Source organism: Bufo gargarizans, chromosome 2 (assembly GCF_014858855.1).
Source record: "Bufo gargarizans isolate SCDJY-AF-19 chromosome 2, ASM1485885v1, whole genome shotgun sequence".
NCBI lineage: Eukaryota > Metazoa > Chordata > Amphibia > Anura > Bufonidae > Bufo > Bufo gargarizans.
Genome location: NC_058081.1, coordinates 77,943,054 through 77,962,780, shown reverse-complemented (window position 1 = coordinate 77,962,780; position 19,727 = coordinate 77,943,054). Strand labels below are relative to the sequence as shown.

Sequence of the window (19,727 nt, the reverse complement as noted above, 5' to 3'; positions counted from 1 at the left end):
ATAGTCACTGAACATAATGCGGACCCTGAAGTCTCGGGGTGGGTTCACATGGAGGATTTCAGTCGGCGACAAAATCCTCAGCATATCTCGCGGCAGAAACTGCTGCACGGTTCTGGGGTTTGTGCCGCGGACATTGAATGAGCTAAACCACAAGCAGGCTCCGGGTACAGCTTTGTGAGGGGTCCTCGCCAACAATGGACCTGTACATTTTTGGCACAGTCAAACTGCGACGTCCAAAATCCTATGTCTGAACATACTCTCAAGATGAAAACACATCAGCAATACCAGATGGAGCCAGGTCTGCAGCTGTGTGTCCTCTGCAGTCCTTTAAATCCAGGAGACCTTTACAGTGATGTAGAAGAAAGAGAGACAACTCCCGGTGACCACCTTCTGCTGCCTGTCCAAGAAACAGCACACGTAAGCAAGGGCTAGCATGGAAATCCACACAATACCTGCTACAAGCATTAGAGAACTAGAGGTCCTGCCACCCTCTAAAGACGTCTTTTCAGTAATAATTTAATTCCCCATTAAAGTTGCGACCTATGGAGGGCAGCATACTTGCCTTCTCCCAGCTGCTCGGGCCCCTGTGCTCCAGTCCCTGCTTGTCCGTTCCTTAAGTTGGCAAGTGTGGTAGATGCCCGAGGAGTCCAGGGATACTCAAAAGTGTTTCAAAGCTGAGCAACCCCCTGGGGCAGATTTTTCTCATTATTACCCTGGGTTTACACCTGAGCGTTCGCGATGGAGCGCTCTGTATGCGCGATTGTACGGGCGTTTACAATCGCACATACAGAGACAAGCGAACGCCCATTGTCGCGCGTTCCTGAAAGTCTATGTACGGGAACGCGCGACGAAACGCCCCAAAGAAACTCAAGAACTTTTTGGAGCATCGGGCGTTTTACAGCGCGATCGTACGCGCTGTAAAACGCCCAGGTGAGAACCATTCCCATAGGGAAGCATTGGTTTCTCCTTGTTGAGTGTTTTACAGCGCGTAGGAACGTGCTGTAAAACGCTCAGGTGTGAACTTAGGGTAAGGGTTGATTCAGACATCCGTAGTTCAGGGTCCGCATTCATTTCAATTGGGCTGCAAAAGATGCGGACAGCACACCATGTGCTGTCCGCATCCATAGTTTTGTTCTGCCACCCCGCAAAAATACAGCATGTCCTATTTTTGCCCACAATCGCAGACAAGAATAGGCATTTCTATAATAGGGCTGGCCATGTGCGGTCAGCAAAATGCGAAACGTACACGGCCGGTATCCGTGTTTTGTGAATGTCTGAATGGACCCATATAATTATGAGTAAATTCAAAGCTGTGTGTTAGTTACTATTCGCCTTTTCAATAAGGTGTGTCCATCCCTACACAGTCTGACACTGGTCACACTAAGGTTATTACCATGTGGCGCAGTCGTGTCACATTTGTGAGTCAACCACGTTGCGTTTGAGTACCGTGTGGCCGTACAGGGCTTTAAGCTAATGAAGACTGCACTGGTTGGTCTATTGTTAATGACAGTGCTGGCCATTAAACCCCAAAACACAAAAAGCTGTACATGTACGACATTATGCACCAGCAATTGTATGGAGCAGGCTGCTATGGTGAGCATGCTCCATACCCCGGCTATATTATACAGCTGGCACCTGGCTACAATGACAGGGAACAGTGATCTTGCTAAACCCAGTCATTAACCCTTCAGATGCTGCAATGAGCGTTGATCTCGGCATCTGTGGAGTTAGGCTGAGGGATGCAGCTCCTTCTGATCTGAGCCCCTGCCGTGAAATGGTGGGGCTCCGATTGGTTACCATGGCAGCCTGGATTCTGCTATGGTAAGCTCCATGCTTCTCTGTGCAGGAGGCACAGCTCAGCAAGGAGCGCATCAGAATGTCATATTAGGGTGACTAGGACAAAGGATCAAAAGATCCCAGGTTCTAGCCGCTGTAAAAAGTAAATAAAAAAAATCTAAGTTTGTCACCCCTTCACAACTGTTCGTTATGCAAAAAAAAGCTCTAGACCGAAATATAAAAAAAAAAAAAAAAAAAAAAAAAGTTATGACTGACAATATAGCAATGCAAAGAAAATAGATTTTTATATATTTTTTTTTTTTACCATAATCGTATTGAGCTGCAGAATTAGGACATGTCATATTTTGCTCACAGTGAACACGATTATGTCAAAACCCCAAAAACCTTGGCGGAATTGTGTTTTTTCCCCAACTTCACCCTACAAAGAATTTTCTTTCCTGTTTTCCAATACAAGGCATGGTAAATGGCTGCATTAAAAAAATGCATCTTGTCCCGCAAAAAATAAGCCCTCATATGGCTACGTGAAAAAATAAAATAAAAATAAAAAGTTACTGGTATTGGAACGTGGGGAGGAAATATCAAAAATGTAAAACTTAAAAAAATAGGTCCGGTCTTTAAGGGGGTCAACAGTGGCAACAAACTAAGGCTACTTTCACACTACCGTTTTTTCGGATCCGTCATGGATTTGCAAAAACGCTTCAGTTACCATAATACAACCGCATGCATCCGTCATGAACGGATCCAGTTGTATTATGTCTTCTATAGCCATGACGGATCCCTCATGAACACCATTGAAAGTCAATGGGGGACGGATCCGTTTTCTATTGTGCCAGAGAAAACAGATCCGTCCCTATTGACTTACATTGTGTGTCAGGACGGATCCGTCTCGCTCCGCATCACATCGCGGATAGAAAAACGCTACAGGTAGCCAATCAAGTATTTATGGGACTAGTGGGAACCCCACTTTCGGCAACCTATGAGTGTGTGGATCTACAGGTGCAGCTGTAACATCTGTGGGCAAATGTGCCACAGGCTACCATACAGAACCTGTATACCTCCACGTCCAGCCGTATCTCAGGCAGTTTTGTCCTTTCGCTCTATAATTGTAATCACTTACCTATATCATTACATTCACACAGAGAAAGTTTAATTCAATTCTAACAACATTTTTTTTTTAATATAATGTGTCATTAGGTTTTTTCCATTTTTCATCACTTGCCTTGTGCAGCACAGTCCTTCTGTCCGAGTCTATCTTCGTGGGGTCAGCACCATTCTCCAGTAACAGCTGGACTACTTGGAGGTGTCCACAGTATGCGGCACGGTGCAGAGCCGTACTGCCGCCATGTGTCTGCGAATTGCTGTCAGCCCCGCTCTCCAAAAGGAATCTGCACACTGACAAGTGACCGTGCCGACTGCTATAGTGCTAAAGGAGAGACCAGGGACAAAAAACGTCATGGTAGAAAGACTGCCACCTCTGGACAAGGACAGAAATGGAGAGCTCACTGCAAGCGGGTGGCCTTATACATAACCTAGAGAGCAGGTCACTTGGTTTTTTTTTCTTCCCAAAATCTGGTTGAAATTTGTCAGGAATAAAAGGGGGAGATTCGTGAGGGGAACTTGTGAGTTTTGCAGGATTCTGTGTTGCCATCATTTACACCAAAGTTCTTCAAATGTTTGATAAATTTGGTGCATCTTTCAGCCTGGCCTCATGCAAGCGAACGTGTGCGGCCTGTGCTGCGGACCACAAATGCAATGCATCGGCCGTGTGCCCGCCATTCACTTGAATGGGTCTGCGATCCACAAGATTCAGTCCGGACCGCAAAAAAAATAAAAAATATAGAACACGTTCTATTTTTTTTTGCAATGTGGAGGCACGGAGCGCTCTGTGCCTCCGCACCACATCTTGCTGACCCATTCAAGTGAAGGCTGCAATACGGGCACGGGCCACACACAGGTTTGAGTGCATTGGCCCTAACACTTCTGTCTTGAGAATGCAATGCACCATCATGTCCCCATTGTCATCAAATATGGGGGAGGGGGTGAAAGGGGTCCGACTCCCAGCAGCAAGCAAAATGGGAACACCTCGGCAGTAACCAACTTCAACCACTACACAGTTAACAGATGATTGGCAGGGGTGCTAGGATAGGTCATTAGTTTTAAAATCCTGGAGAACCCCTTTAGGGCACCTTCACACGCGGCAGATTTTGTGGCAAAAAATTCTGCGACAAAAAATCAGTTCCGTTAATTTAAATCGGGCAGCAAGCACATGGATTTCTGCAAGCTCCATTAGGCCCCTTTCAGACGAGCGAGTGTCACGCCCCGGACTCGCAGTGCAGCACCCGGCCTGACCTTCCAGCACTGCCGGGGTCACCTAGAATTATATTGATTTATGCCGCTGTGTAACCCTTACAGTCCTGGAATGTATAGGATAACACTGACAGCATTACGTCAGTGTCATCCAATACATTCTAGAACTATAAGGCCCTTTTCACATGAGCGAGTTTTCCGCACGGGTACAATGCATGACTTGAACGCATAGCACCTGCACTGAAGCCTGACCCATTTATTTCAATGGGTCTGTGTAAGTAATATTTTACTTCACACATCAGTTGTGCGTTGCGTGAAAAACGCAGCATGTTCTATATTCTGAGTTTTTCACGCAGCCCTGGCTCCATAGAAGTGAATGGGGCTTCAGTAAAAAACGCATTGCATCCGGAAACAAGTGCGAATGCAATGCGTTTTTCACTGATGGTTGCTAAGAGTTGTTGTTTGTAAACCTTCAGTTTATCACGCACATGAAAAACACATCAAAACGCATTGTACCTGCACGGAAAATACTGAACAACTGACCGCAATTGCAGACAAAACTGAATGAACTTGCTTGCAAAATGGTGCGAGTTTCACTGAATGCACCTGGAGCCCATCTGTCACGCTCGTGTGAAAGAGGCCTAAGGGAAAAGGTGCGGGTGCGTTGCGGGAACATGTGCGATTTTGCCGTGTGAGTGCAAAACATTATAATGCATTTTGCACTCGCGTGAGAAAAATCAGCATGTTTGGTACCCAAACCCGAACTTCTTCACAGAAGTTCGGGCTTGGGATCGGTGTTCTGTAGATTGTATTTTCCCTTATAACATGGTTAAAAAAATAAATAAAATAATTTAACTCACCTTAATCCACTTGATCGCGGCATCTCTTCTGTCTTCATCTTTGCTGTGTGGAGGAACAGGACCTGTGGTGACGTCACTCTGGTCATCACATGATCTTTTACCATGGTGATGGATCATGTGATGACCAGAGTGATGTCACCACAGGTCCTGTTCCTGCACACAGCAAAGAAAGACAGACAGAAGAGATGCCGGCTGCGCGATCAAGTGGATTAAGGAGAGTTAAATCATTATTATTATTTTTTTTAACCCCTCCAGCCCTATTGTACTATGCATTCTGTATTCAGAATGCTATTATTTTCCCTTATAACCATGTTATAAGGGAAAATAATAATGATCGGGTCTCCATCCTGATCGTCTCCTAGCAACCGTGCGTGAAAATCGCATCGCATCCGCACTTGCTTGCGGATGCTTGAGACTTTCACGCAACCCCATTCATTTCTATGGGGCCTGCGTTACGTGAAAAACGCACAATATAGAGCATGCTGTGATTTTCACGCAACGCACAAGTGATGCGTGAAAATCACCGCTCATGTGAACAGCCCCATAGAAATGAATGGGTCGGGATTCAGTGCGGCTGCAATGCGTTCAACTCACGTATCGCATCCGCGCGGAATACTCGCCCGTGTGAAAGGGGCCTAAGAGTCCACAGCGAGACACTCGCTCGTATGAAAGGGGCCTTAAGGTGAATAGAAAAGAAGGCTAAAAAAGTGGAGTAGAGAAAGGAGAGAAAAGCGTCTAAAGCTAGTTTCACACTAGCGCTTGTACGATCCCTGCCGGATCTGTTTGTATCCGGCATCGCAGGAAGCTACAGGGTTGCTGTACAGCCCCATTAACTATAATAGGGATCGGCAGAGATCTGGCTGCAACATGGCAAATATGCAGAGAATCGGCGGACGAAAACCGCTGCACTGTTCCCTGCCGGATATACAAGCGCTAATGTGAAACTGGCCCAACATGTCTGACCGTAATAATAAATCTGAGAATATAACATTACTGACAGCAATTGTTATTAATCTGAATTTCCTTCCTGTTACCTATGGGTTGGTGGACACATTTTCACAGGTTACACAGAGGATGGCCTTATATATCCGCAATACATGTGTTTTCACCTTTTTTTTTCTTTAGTATTTGTAGGCCAAAACCAGCGGTGAAACAGAGGATGTCTAATGGAAAGACGTGCAATTTCCCCTCCTGGTTTTAGCTTTAACCACTTCAGCCCCGCTAGCTGAAACCCCCTTAATGACCAGGCCACTTTTTACACTTCTGCACTACACTACTTTCACCGTTTATCGCTCGGTCATGCAACTTACCACCCAAATGAATGTCACCTCCTTTTCTTCTCACTAAGGCTGTATTCACACGTCCGCAATGTGTTTTGCGGATACACGGATCCGCAAAACACGGAAAGCGGCAATGTGCTTTCCGCATTTTGCGGACCGCACATTGCCAACATCATAGAATATGCCTGTTCTTGTCCGCAATTGCGGACAAGAATAGGACATGTTCTATTTTTTTGCGGAAACGGAAGCACGGATGCAGAAGTGCGGATCCGCAAATGTGGATGCGGACAGCACATTCCGTCCCCATAGAGAATGAATGGGTCCGCACCCTTTCCGCAAAATTGCGGAAAGGATGCGGACCCATTTTGCGGACGTGTGAATGGAGCCTAATAGAGCTTTCATTTGGTGGTATTTCATTGCTGCTGACATTTACTCTTTTTGATATTAAATCGAAATTTTTGCAAAACATTTTTTAATTAAAACTACATTTCTATATACATTTTTCTCTAAATTTATTGTTCTACATGTCTTTGATAAAAAAAATAAAAAAAAATGCACTAAGTGTATATTTATTGGTTTGGGTAAAAGTTATAGTGTTTACAAACTATGGTACAAAAATTGGAATTTACGCACTTTGACTTTCTGAGCACCTGTCATGTTTACAATACCCGGACAGTAGAAACACCCCACAAATAACCCCATTTCGGAAAGTAGACACCCTAAGGTATTCGCTGATTGGCATAGTGAGTTCATGGAAGTTTTTATTTTTTGTCACAAGTTAGCGGATATATATTTTTTTTCTTCTTACAAAGTCTCATATTCCACTAACTTGCGACAAAAAATTAAAATTTTACATGAACTCACCATACCCCTCATGGAATACCTTGGGGTGTCTTTCCAAAATGGGGTCACATGTGGGGTATTTATACTGCCCGGGCATTTTAGGGGCCCTAAAGCGTGAGAAGTAGTTTGGAATCCAAATGTGTAAAAATGCCCTGTGAAATCCTGAAAGTACTCATTGGAATTTGGGCTCCTTTGCGCACCTAGGCTGCAAAAAAGTGTCACACATGTGGTATCGCCGTACTCAGGAGAAGTAGGGCAATGTGTTTTGGGGTGTCTTTTTACATATACCCATGCTGGGTGAGAGAAATCTCTCTAAAAGACAACTTTTCCCATTTTTTTTTATACAAAGTTGTCATTTGACAGAGATATTTCTCTTACCCAGCATGGGTATATGTAAAAATACACCCCAAAACACATTGCCCTACTTCTCCCGAGTACGGCGATACCACATGTGTGACACTTTTTTTGCAGCCTAGGTGCATCTCGCAAGATGATGCGCCGGCGCGTCTAGGAGGAATAACAGGGCCGCCGCCAGGATGCAATCCTGCGTGCGGCGGTCCTGGGATGGTTAAAAACTGACCAAAATATTAAAGTGTGAACGAGGGCTAAGGATACTTTCACACTTGCGGCAGAGGATTCCGGCAGGCAGTTCCGTCGCCGGAACTGCCTGCCGGATCTGGCAATCCGGACGCAAACTGATGGCATTTGTCAGACGGATTTGGATGCGGATCCGTCTGACAAATGCATTAAAATACCGGATCCGCCTCTACGGTGTCATTTGGAAAAACGGATCCGGTATCAATTTTTTTTGCATTTTTAAAGGTCTGTGTTTTGCCCGAACACTTGCCGGATTCTTGGCCGGAGAGAAAACTGCAGCATGCTGCGGTATTTTCTCTGTCCAAAAAAACATAAGAGGGACTGAACTGAAGACATCCTGATGCATCCTGAACGGATTTCTCTCCATTCAGAATGCATTAGGATAAAACTGATCATTTTTTTTCCGGTATTGAGCCCCTAGGACAGAGCTCAATACCGGAAAACAAAACCGCTAGTGTGAAAGTAGCCTAAAGCACATGGTACAGAAAATGGACAGTCTCACTCACCAGAGCTGTGTAGCCGAAGTTATCAGCCAGGTTGGGATCAGTGCCCTTCTCAATAAAGCGCTGCACTCTCCTCAGGTCTCCATCCATAGCAGCCGACCATATACCTGTAAACAAACGGTACACAACCATGAGACCATACAACAACCTCAAACGTGTCTAGCAGATTCATGTCTGACAATTTAGTGTATCCGTTCTGCAATTTTGCGCAACGGCTGGGGACCCATTCATTTCAATGGGGCCTCCAAAGACACGGACAGAACAGTGTGCTGTCCGCATCGGTATTTCTGTTCCGTGGCCCTGCAAAAAAGATAGAGCAAGTCCAATTCTTGTCCGCAATTGGGGACAAGAATAGTAATTTCTATCAGAGGGCTGAGGGCCGTTCTGTAAAATGCAGAACGCACACCGACGGTATCCGTGTTTTGCGGATCGCAGGGAACAGATACGGTCATCTGAATGAGACATTTCTAGCGTCTCTACAATTCTTCTCTCATGATAGGACACACACAGTATAAAATGACCTTCACACATGGAGAGATGATAAAGAACTGTTGGGAGTCTGTGGAAAGACCCTAACCATGAGAGTGAAGAGGCCATGGCCCGGCCTGTGGACAACGCCTTTAAGAAGGTGTTGTATTGATGGGACAAGTGATAAATGTCTGATTGCTGGAGGGCTGACCGCTGGGATCCTCACCTACACCAAGAGCGGGGGGTCCTCAAGTCCCCCCTTTGAATGCAGCAGTGGTGTGCATGTCAGTCCCCCCCCGCTCCACTCTCCTCTATGGTGGGACTGGGTGTTCTACAGAAGTGAATGGACGGACCAGCACTACCGCTTGGGGACCTCCATCATCATGATTGCTGAGGGCCCCAGGGGTCAGACTCAAACACTGGATTTAAAAACTGTTGCAAATTTTAAGTTCTCAGCACGACAATTTGTTCTACAGGAATAGGGTCCATTCACACGTCCATAGTGTATTGCGGATCCGCAATACACCCGGCCGGGACTCCCATAGAACTGCTATTCTTGTCCGCAATTGCGGACAAGAATAGGACATGTTCTATTTTTATTTTTTTTCGGGGGATCCATTCCTGCCCCATTGAGAATGAATGGGTCCGCACCCGTTCCAGATATTGCGGAACGGATGCGGACCCATTCCACGGACGTGTGAATAGATCCTAAGGTGACTTGCACACGACACGGACATTTTTAACGTACGTTTATTTCACTGATGCCTTTGTGAGAGTCAAAAGTAAAAAATGGACCCATTCAATTGTATGGGGGCAGCCTGTCATTGAGAAACAGACAAGATAGAACATGTTCTATTTTTTTACGTCCGTTTTTTCACTGACAGTCAAAAAAACTGCCGTGTGAATAACCCCACATAAACGACCATTGGTCTTAAAACGGACGTCTGATGGCCGTTAAAAATAAAAATGTACATCACATGTCCGTTTTTTCACTGTCGTGTGCATGTAGCCTTAAACTGTGGATTTTACCCTTTGCAATGCACAAGGAGAAATCTGCACGTAAAGGTTTCCCATCGTGTGTGGACGCATCCTTACAGAGCCGCTCACCGAAACAACTTCAACAGTATCTTCAGACATGGCAGGAACACTGCAGTCATTGACCTGTGGTGCTGATTTGAAATCCTCACCATATCAATTTAGGCCTCATGCACACGACGGATCCGAAAAACACAGACACTGGCCACGAGTATCCCGCCGTATTGTAAAAACACAACAGGGGGGGGGGGGGAAATATATCAAATGTTTTACATCTCCTTTGTGGTGTTAGAAAGTCACTAGTTTGGCGCATTCCATTTTTGCACAAACATTTGCAACTTTTTGGGGGTTTGTTACGCCGCACGTCACTTTATTTTTTGCGCTACTTGCTTATATAACACCAACATATTCCGCAGCACGTTACAGATATCATTATCATAAAGCTGTCCCCAGTAGAGCTCACAATCTAAGGCCTCATGCACTCGACAGTGTTTTTTCACTGTCAGTGATTTGGCTTCAGTGGTCCGTGTCCGATTTTGCTTCAGTTGTTTCCTTGTGTCTTCCTTTTTTTTTTGTCTGACAGGGGGGAAAAAAAAAAAGGAAGGTTAATGAAAAAGTGTAATTTTATTGCACCAAGGTCTTGTAGAAAAAAAAAAAACGGACGCGGACGACATACCAGTTGTGCATCATATTTTTTTTTGATGGACCCATTGACTTGAATGGGTCTGTCCTCCTTTTTTCCACTGACAAGAATAGGACAGGTTATATTTTTTTGACGGACTGGAATCACGGACGTGGAGAAAAAACGGAGGACTATAGAAATGAATGGGACCTCCGCTAAACTGTGAAAAATGACGGAACAGACGCGGATGCACACAACGGTCGTGTGCATGAGGCCTAAGTTCTCTATCCGTATGTCTCTGCAGTGTGGGAAGGAACTGGAGGAAACCCACGCAAACACAGGGAGAACCTACAAACTCCATGCTTGATAAATTTCCCCCAAATTCGCAATCATGGGCTGTTAGGCTACTTTCACACTAGCGTTTTTTGCGGATCCATCCTGGATCTGCAAAAACGCTTCCGTTACAATAATATAACCGCATGCATCCGTCGTGGATGGATCCGGTCGTATTATGTCTTCTATAGCCATGACAGATCCGTCTTGAGCACCATTGAAAGTCAATGGGGGATGGATCCATTTTCTATTGTGCCAGATTGCATCATAGAAAACGGATCCGTCCCCATTGACTTACATTGTGTGTCTCGCACCGCATCCCAGGACAGACAGAAAAACGCTGCAGGCAGTATTTTGGTGTCCGCCTCCAGAGCGGAATAGTGACTGAACGGAGGCAAACTGATGCCTTCTGAGCGGATCCTTTTCCATTCAGAATGCTTTAGGGCAAAACCAATCCATTTTTGAGAGCCCATGACGGATCTCACAAAGGGAAAGCCAAAACGCGACTGTGAAAGTAGCCCAACATGATTCTTGTCCATGACAAGGCGGCCTTCGTGTCAGTGCTTCTCCATTGTCCTGCTCCGTCACATGATGGACACCAATGGCACTTCATGGTCTAGAACAAAGTCCATAAGGTTTCCGTCACATGCTGCCATTTTCTGACCCCATCAGATGCAGACTGATCATAAGCTAGACCCGGTGGGACCCACTGACCATACGGAGCTTCCAACACAGATGCGAATCTCATCGGGGGCATGTCCTTTAACCACCTCCGGACCGCCTAACGCAGATGTGCGTTCCGGAGGCGGCAGCCCTGCGCACAGTCACGCATATACGCGTCATCTCGCGAGATGACGTGCTTTGCTGGCCCGCGCGTGCGCAGATCGGGCCGGCATTTCGTACAGGAGTATTTCGTCAGCAACCTGCCAGCCAATGATCGCGGCTGGCAAGCTGATTTTTAAAAAAAATCCAATCACAGTACCAGATAGCAGATCATATTTGTAAATATGATCTGTTATATGGCTGCCTGCTCCTCTGCTGGTTCTTTTCGTCGGTTGGATCCAGCAGAGGAGCAGGCTTCACAGTGAGTACACCAAACATCACACTTTAGCCCCAGATCACCCCTTTGATCGCCCCTGTCAATCACAAGTGAAAGGAAAAAAGTGATCAATGCAAACGGTCACTTTTTTTTTCACTGTTATTGACTGTTAGGTTTCAGTATAGTTTAGGCCCCTTGGTTAGGTAGTTTAGGGATCAGTTAGCGCCCAGCCCACCGCACCGCAGTCAGTTATTCGCTGATTAGCGTATCGCTAATCAGCATTTGTACTTTTATAGTATCTGGAAGTGATCAAAACTGATCACGGTCAGATCTATAATTGTATTAGTGTCACTTTAGGTTCGCCCTCCACCCAAAACGCAGTGTTTGCCCGATCAGGACTGATCGGTCGCCCACACGTGCGTTCGCCCACGCCCGCCCCACCGCAGTGACAAAAAATATTTTTTTTTTTGATCACTGCACAATCACTTTACACGCACTGCGGCGATAAAAAAAAATCAGTTTTGATATTTTTATCAACCGCAGCGGCCTCCGGTACTTCGCTAGCCTCCCCTTTGTAAGACAGGCTTGCTTTTTTTTCTTGGGTAGTCTCAGGGAATACCCCTAAATTTAGTTGCCCACATGTCAAACAGGGGGTATTCCTCTGAAGAGGCCTACAGGCTTCTGACCCAGTCGGATGAGGAGTGGGAACCCTCATCTGATGAATCCAGCGGGTCAGAATACGAACCTGTAGAAAGCAGTGGCTCTCTGACCCAAAGTTCGGACGAGGAGGTTGAGGTCCCTGATAGCAGCAGGCGTACCCGGCCCCGTGTGGCTAGACCGCAGGTTGCGCAGGATCCGCTTCAAGAGCAGCAGAGTGGGGCTGGTGCTGTCGGATTACGTGGTGAGGCATACACCAGCAGCCCAGCCCTTCCTGGACCTAGTACCAGCACTGCCGTACAACCTGGTGAAGTAGCGAGCACCAGAAGGGCAGTTGAAGCTGGTACGGTGACACGTGCAGTAGTGACCCCGTCGCAGCCACCGCAAAGACGTGCCCGTAGAGCCCCTAGAATCCCTGAGGTGCTGGCAAACCCTGATTGGCAGTCCCCAACTTCCGCCGCACCTGTAGTTTTCCCTTTCACCGCCCAGTCTGGAGTTCGGGTTGAGACAGCTCAGATCGGTTCGGCCCAGGGATTTTTTGAGCTGTTCTTGACTGCGGAGCTTTTAGACTTAGTTGTGGCAGAAACAAACCGGTATGCCACACAATTTATAACCGCTAACCCGGGAAGCTTTTATGCCCAGCCTTTCCGGTGGAAACCAGTCCAAGTTTCCGAACTTAAAACTTTTCTGGGACTCCTCCTCAACATGGGCCTGACAAAAAAGCATGAATTGCGGTCATATTGGTCCACGAACCCGATTCATCACATGCCCATGTTCTCTGCTGCTATGTCCAGGGCACGTTTTGAGGCCATCCTGCGTTTCCTGCACTTTAGTGACAATAGCACCTCTCGTCCCAGGGGCCACCCTGCTTTTGACCGGCTCCACAAAATTCGGCCCCTCATAGACCATTTCAACCTGAAATTTGCAGATTTGTATACCCCAGAGCAAAACATCTGCGTAGACGAGTCCCTAATACATTTTACCGTACAATACATCCCAAGCAAGCGCGCCCGGTATGGGGTCAAATTGTATAAGCTCTGTGAAAGGGCCACAGGCTATACCCACAAATTTCGGATCTATGAGGGAAAAGATCAGACCCTGGAGCCGGTCGGTTGCCCTGACTACCTGGGGAGCAGTGGGAAGACAGTTTGGGACTTGGTGTCACCCTTATTCGGCAAGGGGTACCATCTTTATGTGGACAATTTTTACACAAGTGTGGCCCTCTTTAGGCATTTGTTTCTAGAACGGATTGGCGCCTGTGGTACCGCGCGAACTAGTCGCGCGGGCTTCCCCCAACGGCTCGTTACCACCCGTCTTGCAAGGGGGCAGAGGGCCGCACTGTGTAACGAAGAACTGCTCGCGGTGAAATGGAGAGGCAAGCGTGACGTTTACATGCTCTCCTCCATTCACGCAGACACGACAATACAAATTGAGCGAGCAACCCGTGTCATTGAAAAGCCCCTCTCAGTCCACGACTATAACCTCGACATGGGAGGGGTGGACTTCAATGACCAGATGTTGTCTCCGTATTTAGTTTCCCGCAGAACCAGACGCTGGTATAAGAAGGTGTCTGTATATTTGATTCAATTGGCTCTGTACAATAGTTTTGTTCTCTACAGTAAGGCTGGGAGAACTGGATCCTTCCTCAAATTTCAGGAAGAGATCATCGAGAACCTCCTGTATCCAGGAGGTTCCGTGGCCCCAACCACCAGTGTAGTTAGCCGTCTACACGAGCGACATTTCCCCAATGTCGTTCCTGGTACCTCAACCCAACCGTCACCCCGAAAAAGATGTAGTGTCTGTAGCAGGAGTGGAATAAGGCGTGACACCCGCTATTTCTGTCCTGACTACCCTGCCCTATGCTTTGGAGAGTGTTTTCGGAAGTACCACACACAGGTACACCTAGCATAGGGATCATCTCACCAGGACAGGCACACAGGGCTATTAGGGCCCATTCACTCATACAGCTGCTGCAAACGTCTCCTTTCACATGGGACAAAGTGCATAACGCACTTCGCCACATCTTTGGGCGATTTGCGCTTTGCACATTGACCCATGGGGAAGGAGAGGTTTGTTCTATAAAGGTAAAAAAAAAAACACCAGTAAGCAAACAGGTTAATGTTCAGTTAAAAAAGTTAAAGTTTATATGTTATGTTGAAAAGTTAATAAAATTATTGCGTTGCGGCCTGGTTTTTTGTTTTTTTTTGTTTTTTTACCTTCCAGGTGGACCAACCGATCGACCAGCTGCAGCACTGATGTGCATTCTGACAGAAGCATTGCGCTGCTGTCAGATTACACGCAAGTCGGTGTATGCGGCGCTGCAAGACGGGATTTCTACTCTGCAGTAACAGATACGTTTGCCGAAGCATACGAGCTGAGGAGGAGGCGGCGTTCCTATGCTTTGGCAAACACTTTGTATGTATATATATATAAAAAAAAAAAATCCCGGCAATGATTTATTCATCCACATCGATTGATGTGAATGGAGAAATCTGGTTTGCCAGGGCATACGAGCTAAGTGGGTATGGATGTAGGGCAGACGCCTTTCCCCTCCATTTTTTTTTTTTTGGCAGAGATTTTTGCATCCACATTGATCAATGCGAATGAAGAAATCTGTGCCGTTCATTTTTTTCTTTCAGCCCAGAGGCTGAACGGAAAAAAAAATATCTCATTACCTGTATGCTCAATATAAGGAGAATAGCAGAAACTCCTAATGCTGGCCATACATGTAATGATTGCGGAGACCCTCAAATGCCAGGGCAGTACAAACACCCCACAACTGACCCCATTTTGGAAAGAAGACACCCCAAGGTATTCGCTGAGGGGCATATTGAGTCCATGAAAGATTTAAATTTTTGTCCCAAGTTAGCGGAAAGTGAGACTTTGTGAGAAAAAAAAAATAAAAAAAATCAATTTCCGCTAACTTATGCGAAAAAAAAATTTCTATGAACTCGCCATGCCCCTCATTGAATACCTTGGGGTGTCTTCTTTCCAAAGTGGGGTCACATGTGGGGTATTTATACTGCCCTGGCTTTTTAGGGGCCCTAAAGCGTGAGAAGAAGTCTGGGATCCAAATGTCTAAAAATGCCCTCCTAAAAGGAATTTGGGCTGCTTTGCGCCCCTAGGCTGCAAAAAAGTGTCACACATCTGGTATCGCCGTACTCAGGAGAAGCTGGGGAATGTGTTTTGGGGTGTCATTTTACATATACCCATGCTGGGTGAGATAAATATCTTGGTCAAATGCCAACTTTGTATTAAAAAATTGGAAAAGTTGTCTTTTGCCAAGATATTTCTCTCACCCAGCATGGGTATATGTAAAATGACACCCCAAAACACATTCCCCAACTTCTCCTGAGTACGGCGATACCAGATGTGTCACACTTTTTTGCTGCTAAGGTGGGCAAAGGGGCACATATTCCAAAGTGCACCTTTCGGATTTCGCAGGCCATTTTTTTACACATTTTGATTGCAAAGTTCTTCTCACACACATGGGCCCCTAAATTGCCAGGGCAGTATAACTACCCCACAAGTGACCCCATTTTGGAAAGAAGACACCCCAAGGTATTCCGTGAGGGGCATGGCGGGTTCCTAGAATTTTTTATTTTTTGTCGCAAGTTAGTGGAATATGAGACTTTGTAAGAAAAAAATAAAATAAATAATCATCATCATTTTCCGCTAACTTGTGACAAAAAATAAAAAGTTCTATGAACTCACTATGCCCATCAGCGAATACCTTAGGGTGTCTACTTTCCGAAATGGGGTCATTTGTGGGGGTTTTCTACTGTTTGGGCATTGTAGAACCTCAGGAAACATGACAGGTGCTCAGAAAGTCAGAGCTGCTTCAAAAAGCGGAAATTCACATTTTTGTACCATAGTGTGTAAACGCTATAACTTTTACCCAAACCATTTTTTTTTTTGCCCAAACATTTTTTTTTTATCAAAGACATGTAGAACAATAAATTTGGCGAAAAATTTATATATGGATGTCGTTTTTTTTGCAAAATTTTACAGCTGAAAGTGAAAAATGAAATTTTTTTGCAAAAAAATCGTTACATTTTGATTAATAACAAAAAAAGTAAAAATGCCAGCAGCAATGAAATGCCACCAAATGAAAGCTCCATTAGTGAGAAGAAAAGGAGGTAAAATTCATTTGGGTGGTAAGTTGCATGACCGAGCGATAAACGGTGAAAGGAGTGTAGTGCCAAAGTGTAAAAAGTGGCCTGGTCATGAAGGGGGTTTCACCTAGCGGGGCTGAAGTGGTTAAATGGGTCCTCCGAGGCGGAGAATAACCAATGGTCGGGGGCTGGGCATTGTGCAAGAGGTTAGAGGGCTCCATGTCCAGCGTTGGGCGCCTGTCTCTGCCGCTTCCGTGATGACCTCTTGTGACCCGGGCCAATGACTGGCCTCAGCACCGAACCTGAGCAAACAGGCAAGTCCATGTACCATTCCCAGTCCCCTGACCACTGGTTTCCAGCCAGAGAACCCCTTTATTGTTAGATAAACAGAGCTTGTGAAATCCCAGTTTTTGGATGACTACTAGCATGCATGCTGGGGATTGTAGTGCAATGGGAAAACCACAGGACGGTGCATGTATGTGGTGGGTTACCTCTCTGGAAGTCCATCTCCTGCACCGTCTCCCGCACCCCCGGGGCCGCTCCCGTGCAGCACACGTCACACCCCCCGGGTCCCTTCCCCTCTTCATGGTGACAGGAGCTGCCATCGCCGGCCTTCATGGCACTGACTTCTATATGAAGCGCACTAAGCCGCCATATCTCCCGACCCACGGGTGCCGGCAGCCGGCCAATCAGCGGAGCAGAAGCCTCAGCCAATCACACCACGATTACAAGCTTTCCCTGCATTGCCTACAAACTGCCAGCAGATGGCGAACTAATAACAGTTTTTAATGGATAATAAAGTCTCGAATAAGTTACATAATTATTATCATCATTTAAAATATATATATTTTTTCTTTTTTTTGTTAAATATTTTTTTTTTTTAGTTCCATAAGAAGTGAAATACCTTCGTATGATGGAATCTATTGCTGTGGTATGCCCAACTTGTCCACCAGGTGGCGCTGTGGTGACACTTTTTGCCAGCGCGCGCTGTGGCCTGGGTTCTGCTGCCTTTGTAAGTCTGTGGTACCTGCAGAGTTTTCTGGGAAGTTTGGCCTCAGTTCAGACAACTGCAGGGGTGGACTGGGAACTTAAAGTGGCCTGGAAAAAATACTTAAATTGTCCCTCGGGTCCAAATTGATGGAAGGCAGGGCCAGGAATACCATATCTTGGCACATTATACCACCCCAAGAGAGCCGAATACCACAGTCCATCACAATATACCGCCAGCAGCACAAAATACATCCCCAAAAACTTCCATTGGCCGGCTATGAGAAGGGCTCAGGCGGCCTCCTGGGCATCGGCCCACCAGGAAATTTCCCTGTAAGGCCTATGGCCAATCTGCCTTTGGACAGCTGTGATACAGATTATAAGAGCTGAATCACTGACTGTCTACCGGGTCTAGGATTTATATGCAGGGATTATCTTTAGGGTCCATTCACATGTCCGTATCCGTTCTGCAATTTTGCGGAACAGGTGCGGACCCATTCATTTTCAATGGGGCCAGAATGTGCTGTCCGCATCCGCATTTGCGGATCCGCACTTCCAGATCCACACTTTCGTTCTGCCAAAAAATAGAACGTCCTATTCTTGCAGATAAGAAAAGGCATTTTCTCTGAGAGTGGCAGCGATGTGCGGTCTGCAAAATGCGGAACACACATTGCAGGTGTCCGTGTTTTGTGGATCTGCAAAACACATACGGACGTGTGACTGGACCCTTACTTCAGCCGTCTTAATCGATGGAGGCCTCGGTTTATTCATGTTTGCAGCATAGCCAGTTTGATGCCATTTTCGAACCAGACTCTGGATACGACATTTAGCTGGTGGTTTTGTTCCTTATTTGTCGGCAAAGGTCTCTTGCGTTTCCTTAATCTGCTTCGCACATAGCCTTCCACAATCACTGTTCACTGTTCCATCTTTCTGACACTACAGGCCAGTTTTATTAAACTGAATAATAAATCAGTCTTTGTTGCCTATAGCAACCAATCAGAGCTCAGCTTTCAGTTCCTACAGGGCTCTGAAAAAAATGAAAGCTGAGCTCTGATTGGTTGCTATGGACAACTAAGACTGATTTACTATTAGGCAGTCTGATTTGGAGATCTTGGAGGCGGCTACTTTTTCGTGTGCCATCCTGTATAACTCCAACATACTCCATAGCACGTTACAGAGATTATTATCCCCAGTAGGGATTCCAATCTAAATTCCAAATAAGGCCGAGTTCACACTTCAGTTATTTGGTCGGTTATTTCCATCAGTTAGGGCTCATGCACACGACTGCATGCCCTCCGAGACATATAATCCGTGAATGGGCCATATGTCCCGGAGCGGCATTGATCTCTGAGTAGGCTTCACTACTGGTTTTGGCTCACAATAAGCCTCTTGCACACAAACGTATTGGTTCTGTTCCATGCACTGGGGACCGCAACTTGCAGTCCCCAATACATGGGCAACGTCTGTGCGGCGGCCGGAACGGATCCAGACCCATTTAACTTGAATGGGTCCATGATCCGTCCGTTCCGCAAAAAGATCAAATTCTAATTTTTTGCGGAACGGAAGCACGCATCGGAACCCCACGGAAGCACTCCATAGTGCTTTCATGGGGTTCCGTTCCATGCTTACATTTCACACCGCATTTCCGGATTTGCGGACCCATTCAAGTGAGTCTGCAAATCCGGAGATGCGGTGTGGAATGGAAGCACTACAAAAGCCAGTGCCCCGTGTATTGCGGAACTGCTGTATGCGGCCCACAATACAGCCACGGGAGCACAACGGCACTGTGCAAGCGGCCTAAGGGCTCATTCAGACGACCGTATTTTCAGTCCACATAGATTCTGCAATTTTGCAGATCGGATGCGGACCCATTTATTTCAACAGGGTCACAAAAGATGCGGACAGCACACTGTGTGCTGTCCACATCCATACTTCCGTTCCGTGGCCCCTCAAAAAGATAGAGTAATTGCGGACAAGAATAGGCATTTCTATGACACTACTGGCCATGTGCAAAATGCGATAAGCACGCGGCTGGTATCCATGTTTTGCGGACCACAAAACACATACGGTTGTCTGAATCAGACCTAGCTGATGGAAATAACTGACCAAATAACTGAGGTGTGAACCTATCACTATGTTTTAGAGTGTAGGAGGAAACGCAGGCAAACACGGAGAGAGCGAGAGAGCATACAAACTCCAAGTTTTCCTCGGTTGGATTTAACCCCTTAGTGATCAGCCTATTTTGGGCCTTTGTGAGCAAGGAATTATTTTTTTTTTGTTTCAT

General features: G+C 46.2%; 1 protein-coding gene across 1 annotated transcript; it reads right to left on the bottom strand.

Moving 5' to 3' along the window:
• Position 1: 1 nt before the first annotated feature.
• Positions 2-17,131, bottom strand: ANKRD39 (ankyrin repeat domain 39). Its single transcript, XM_044279235.1, has 4 exons — positions 16,948-17,131; positions 8,191-8,294; positions 3,017-3,220; positions 2-397 (listed from the first exon to the last, which is right to left on the bottom strand). Exons 1-4 carry the CDS (start codon positions 17,072-17,074, stop codon positions 260-262), a joined length of 573 nt encoding a protein of 190 aa, XP_044135170.1. The 5' UTR covers positions 17,075-17,131; the 3' UTR covers positions 2-259.
• Positions 17,132-19,727: the final 2,596 nt, after the last annotated feature.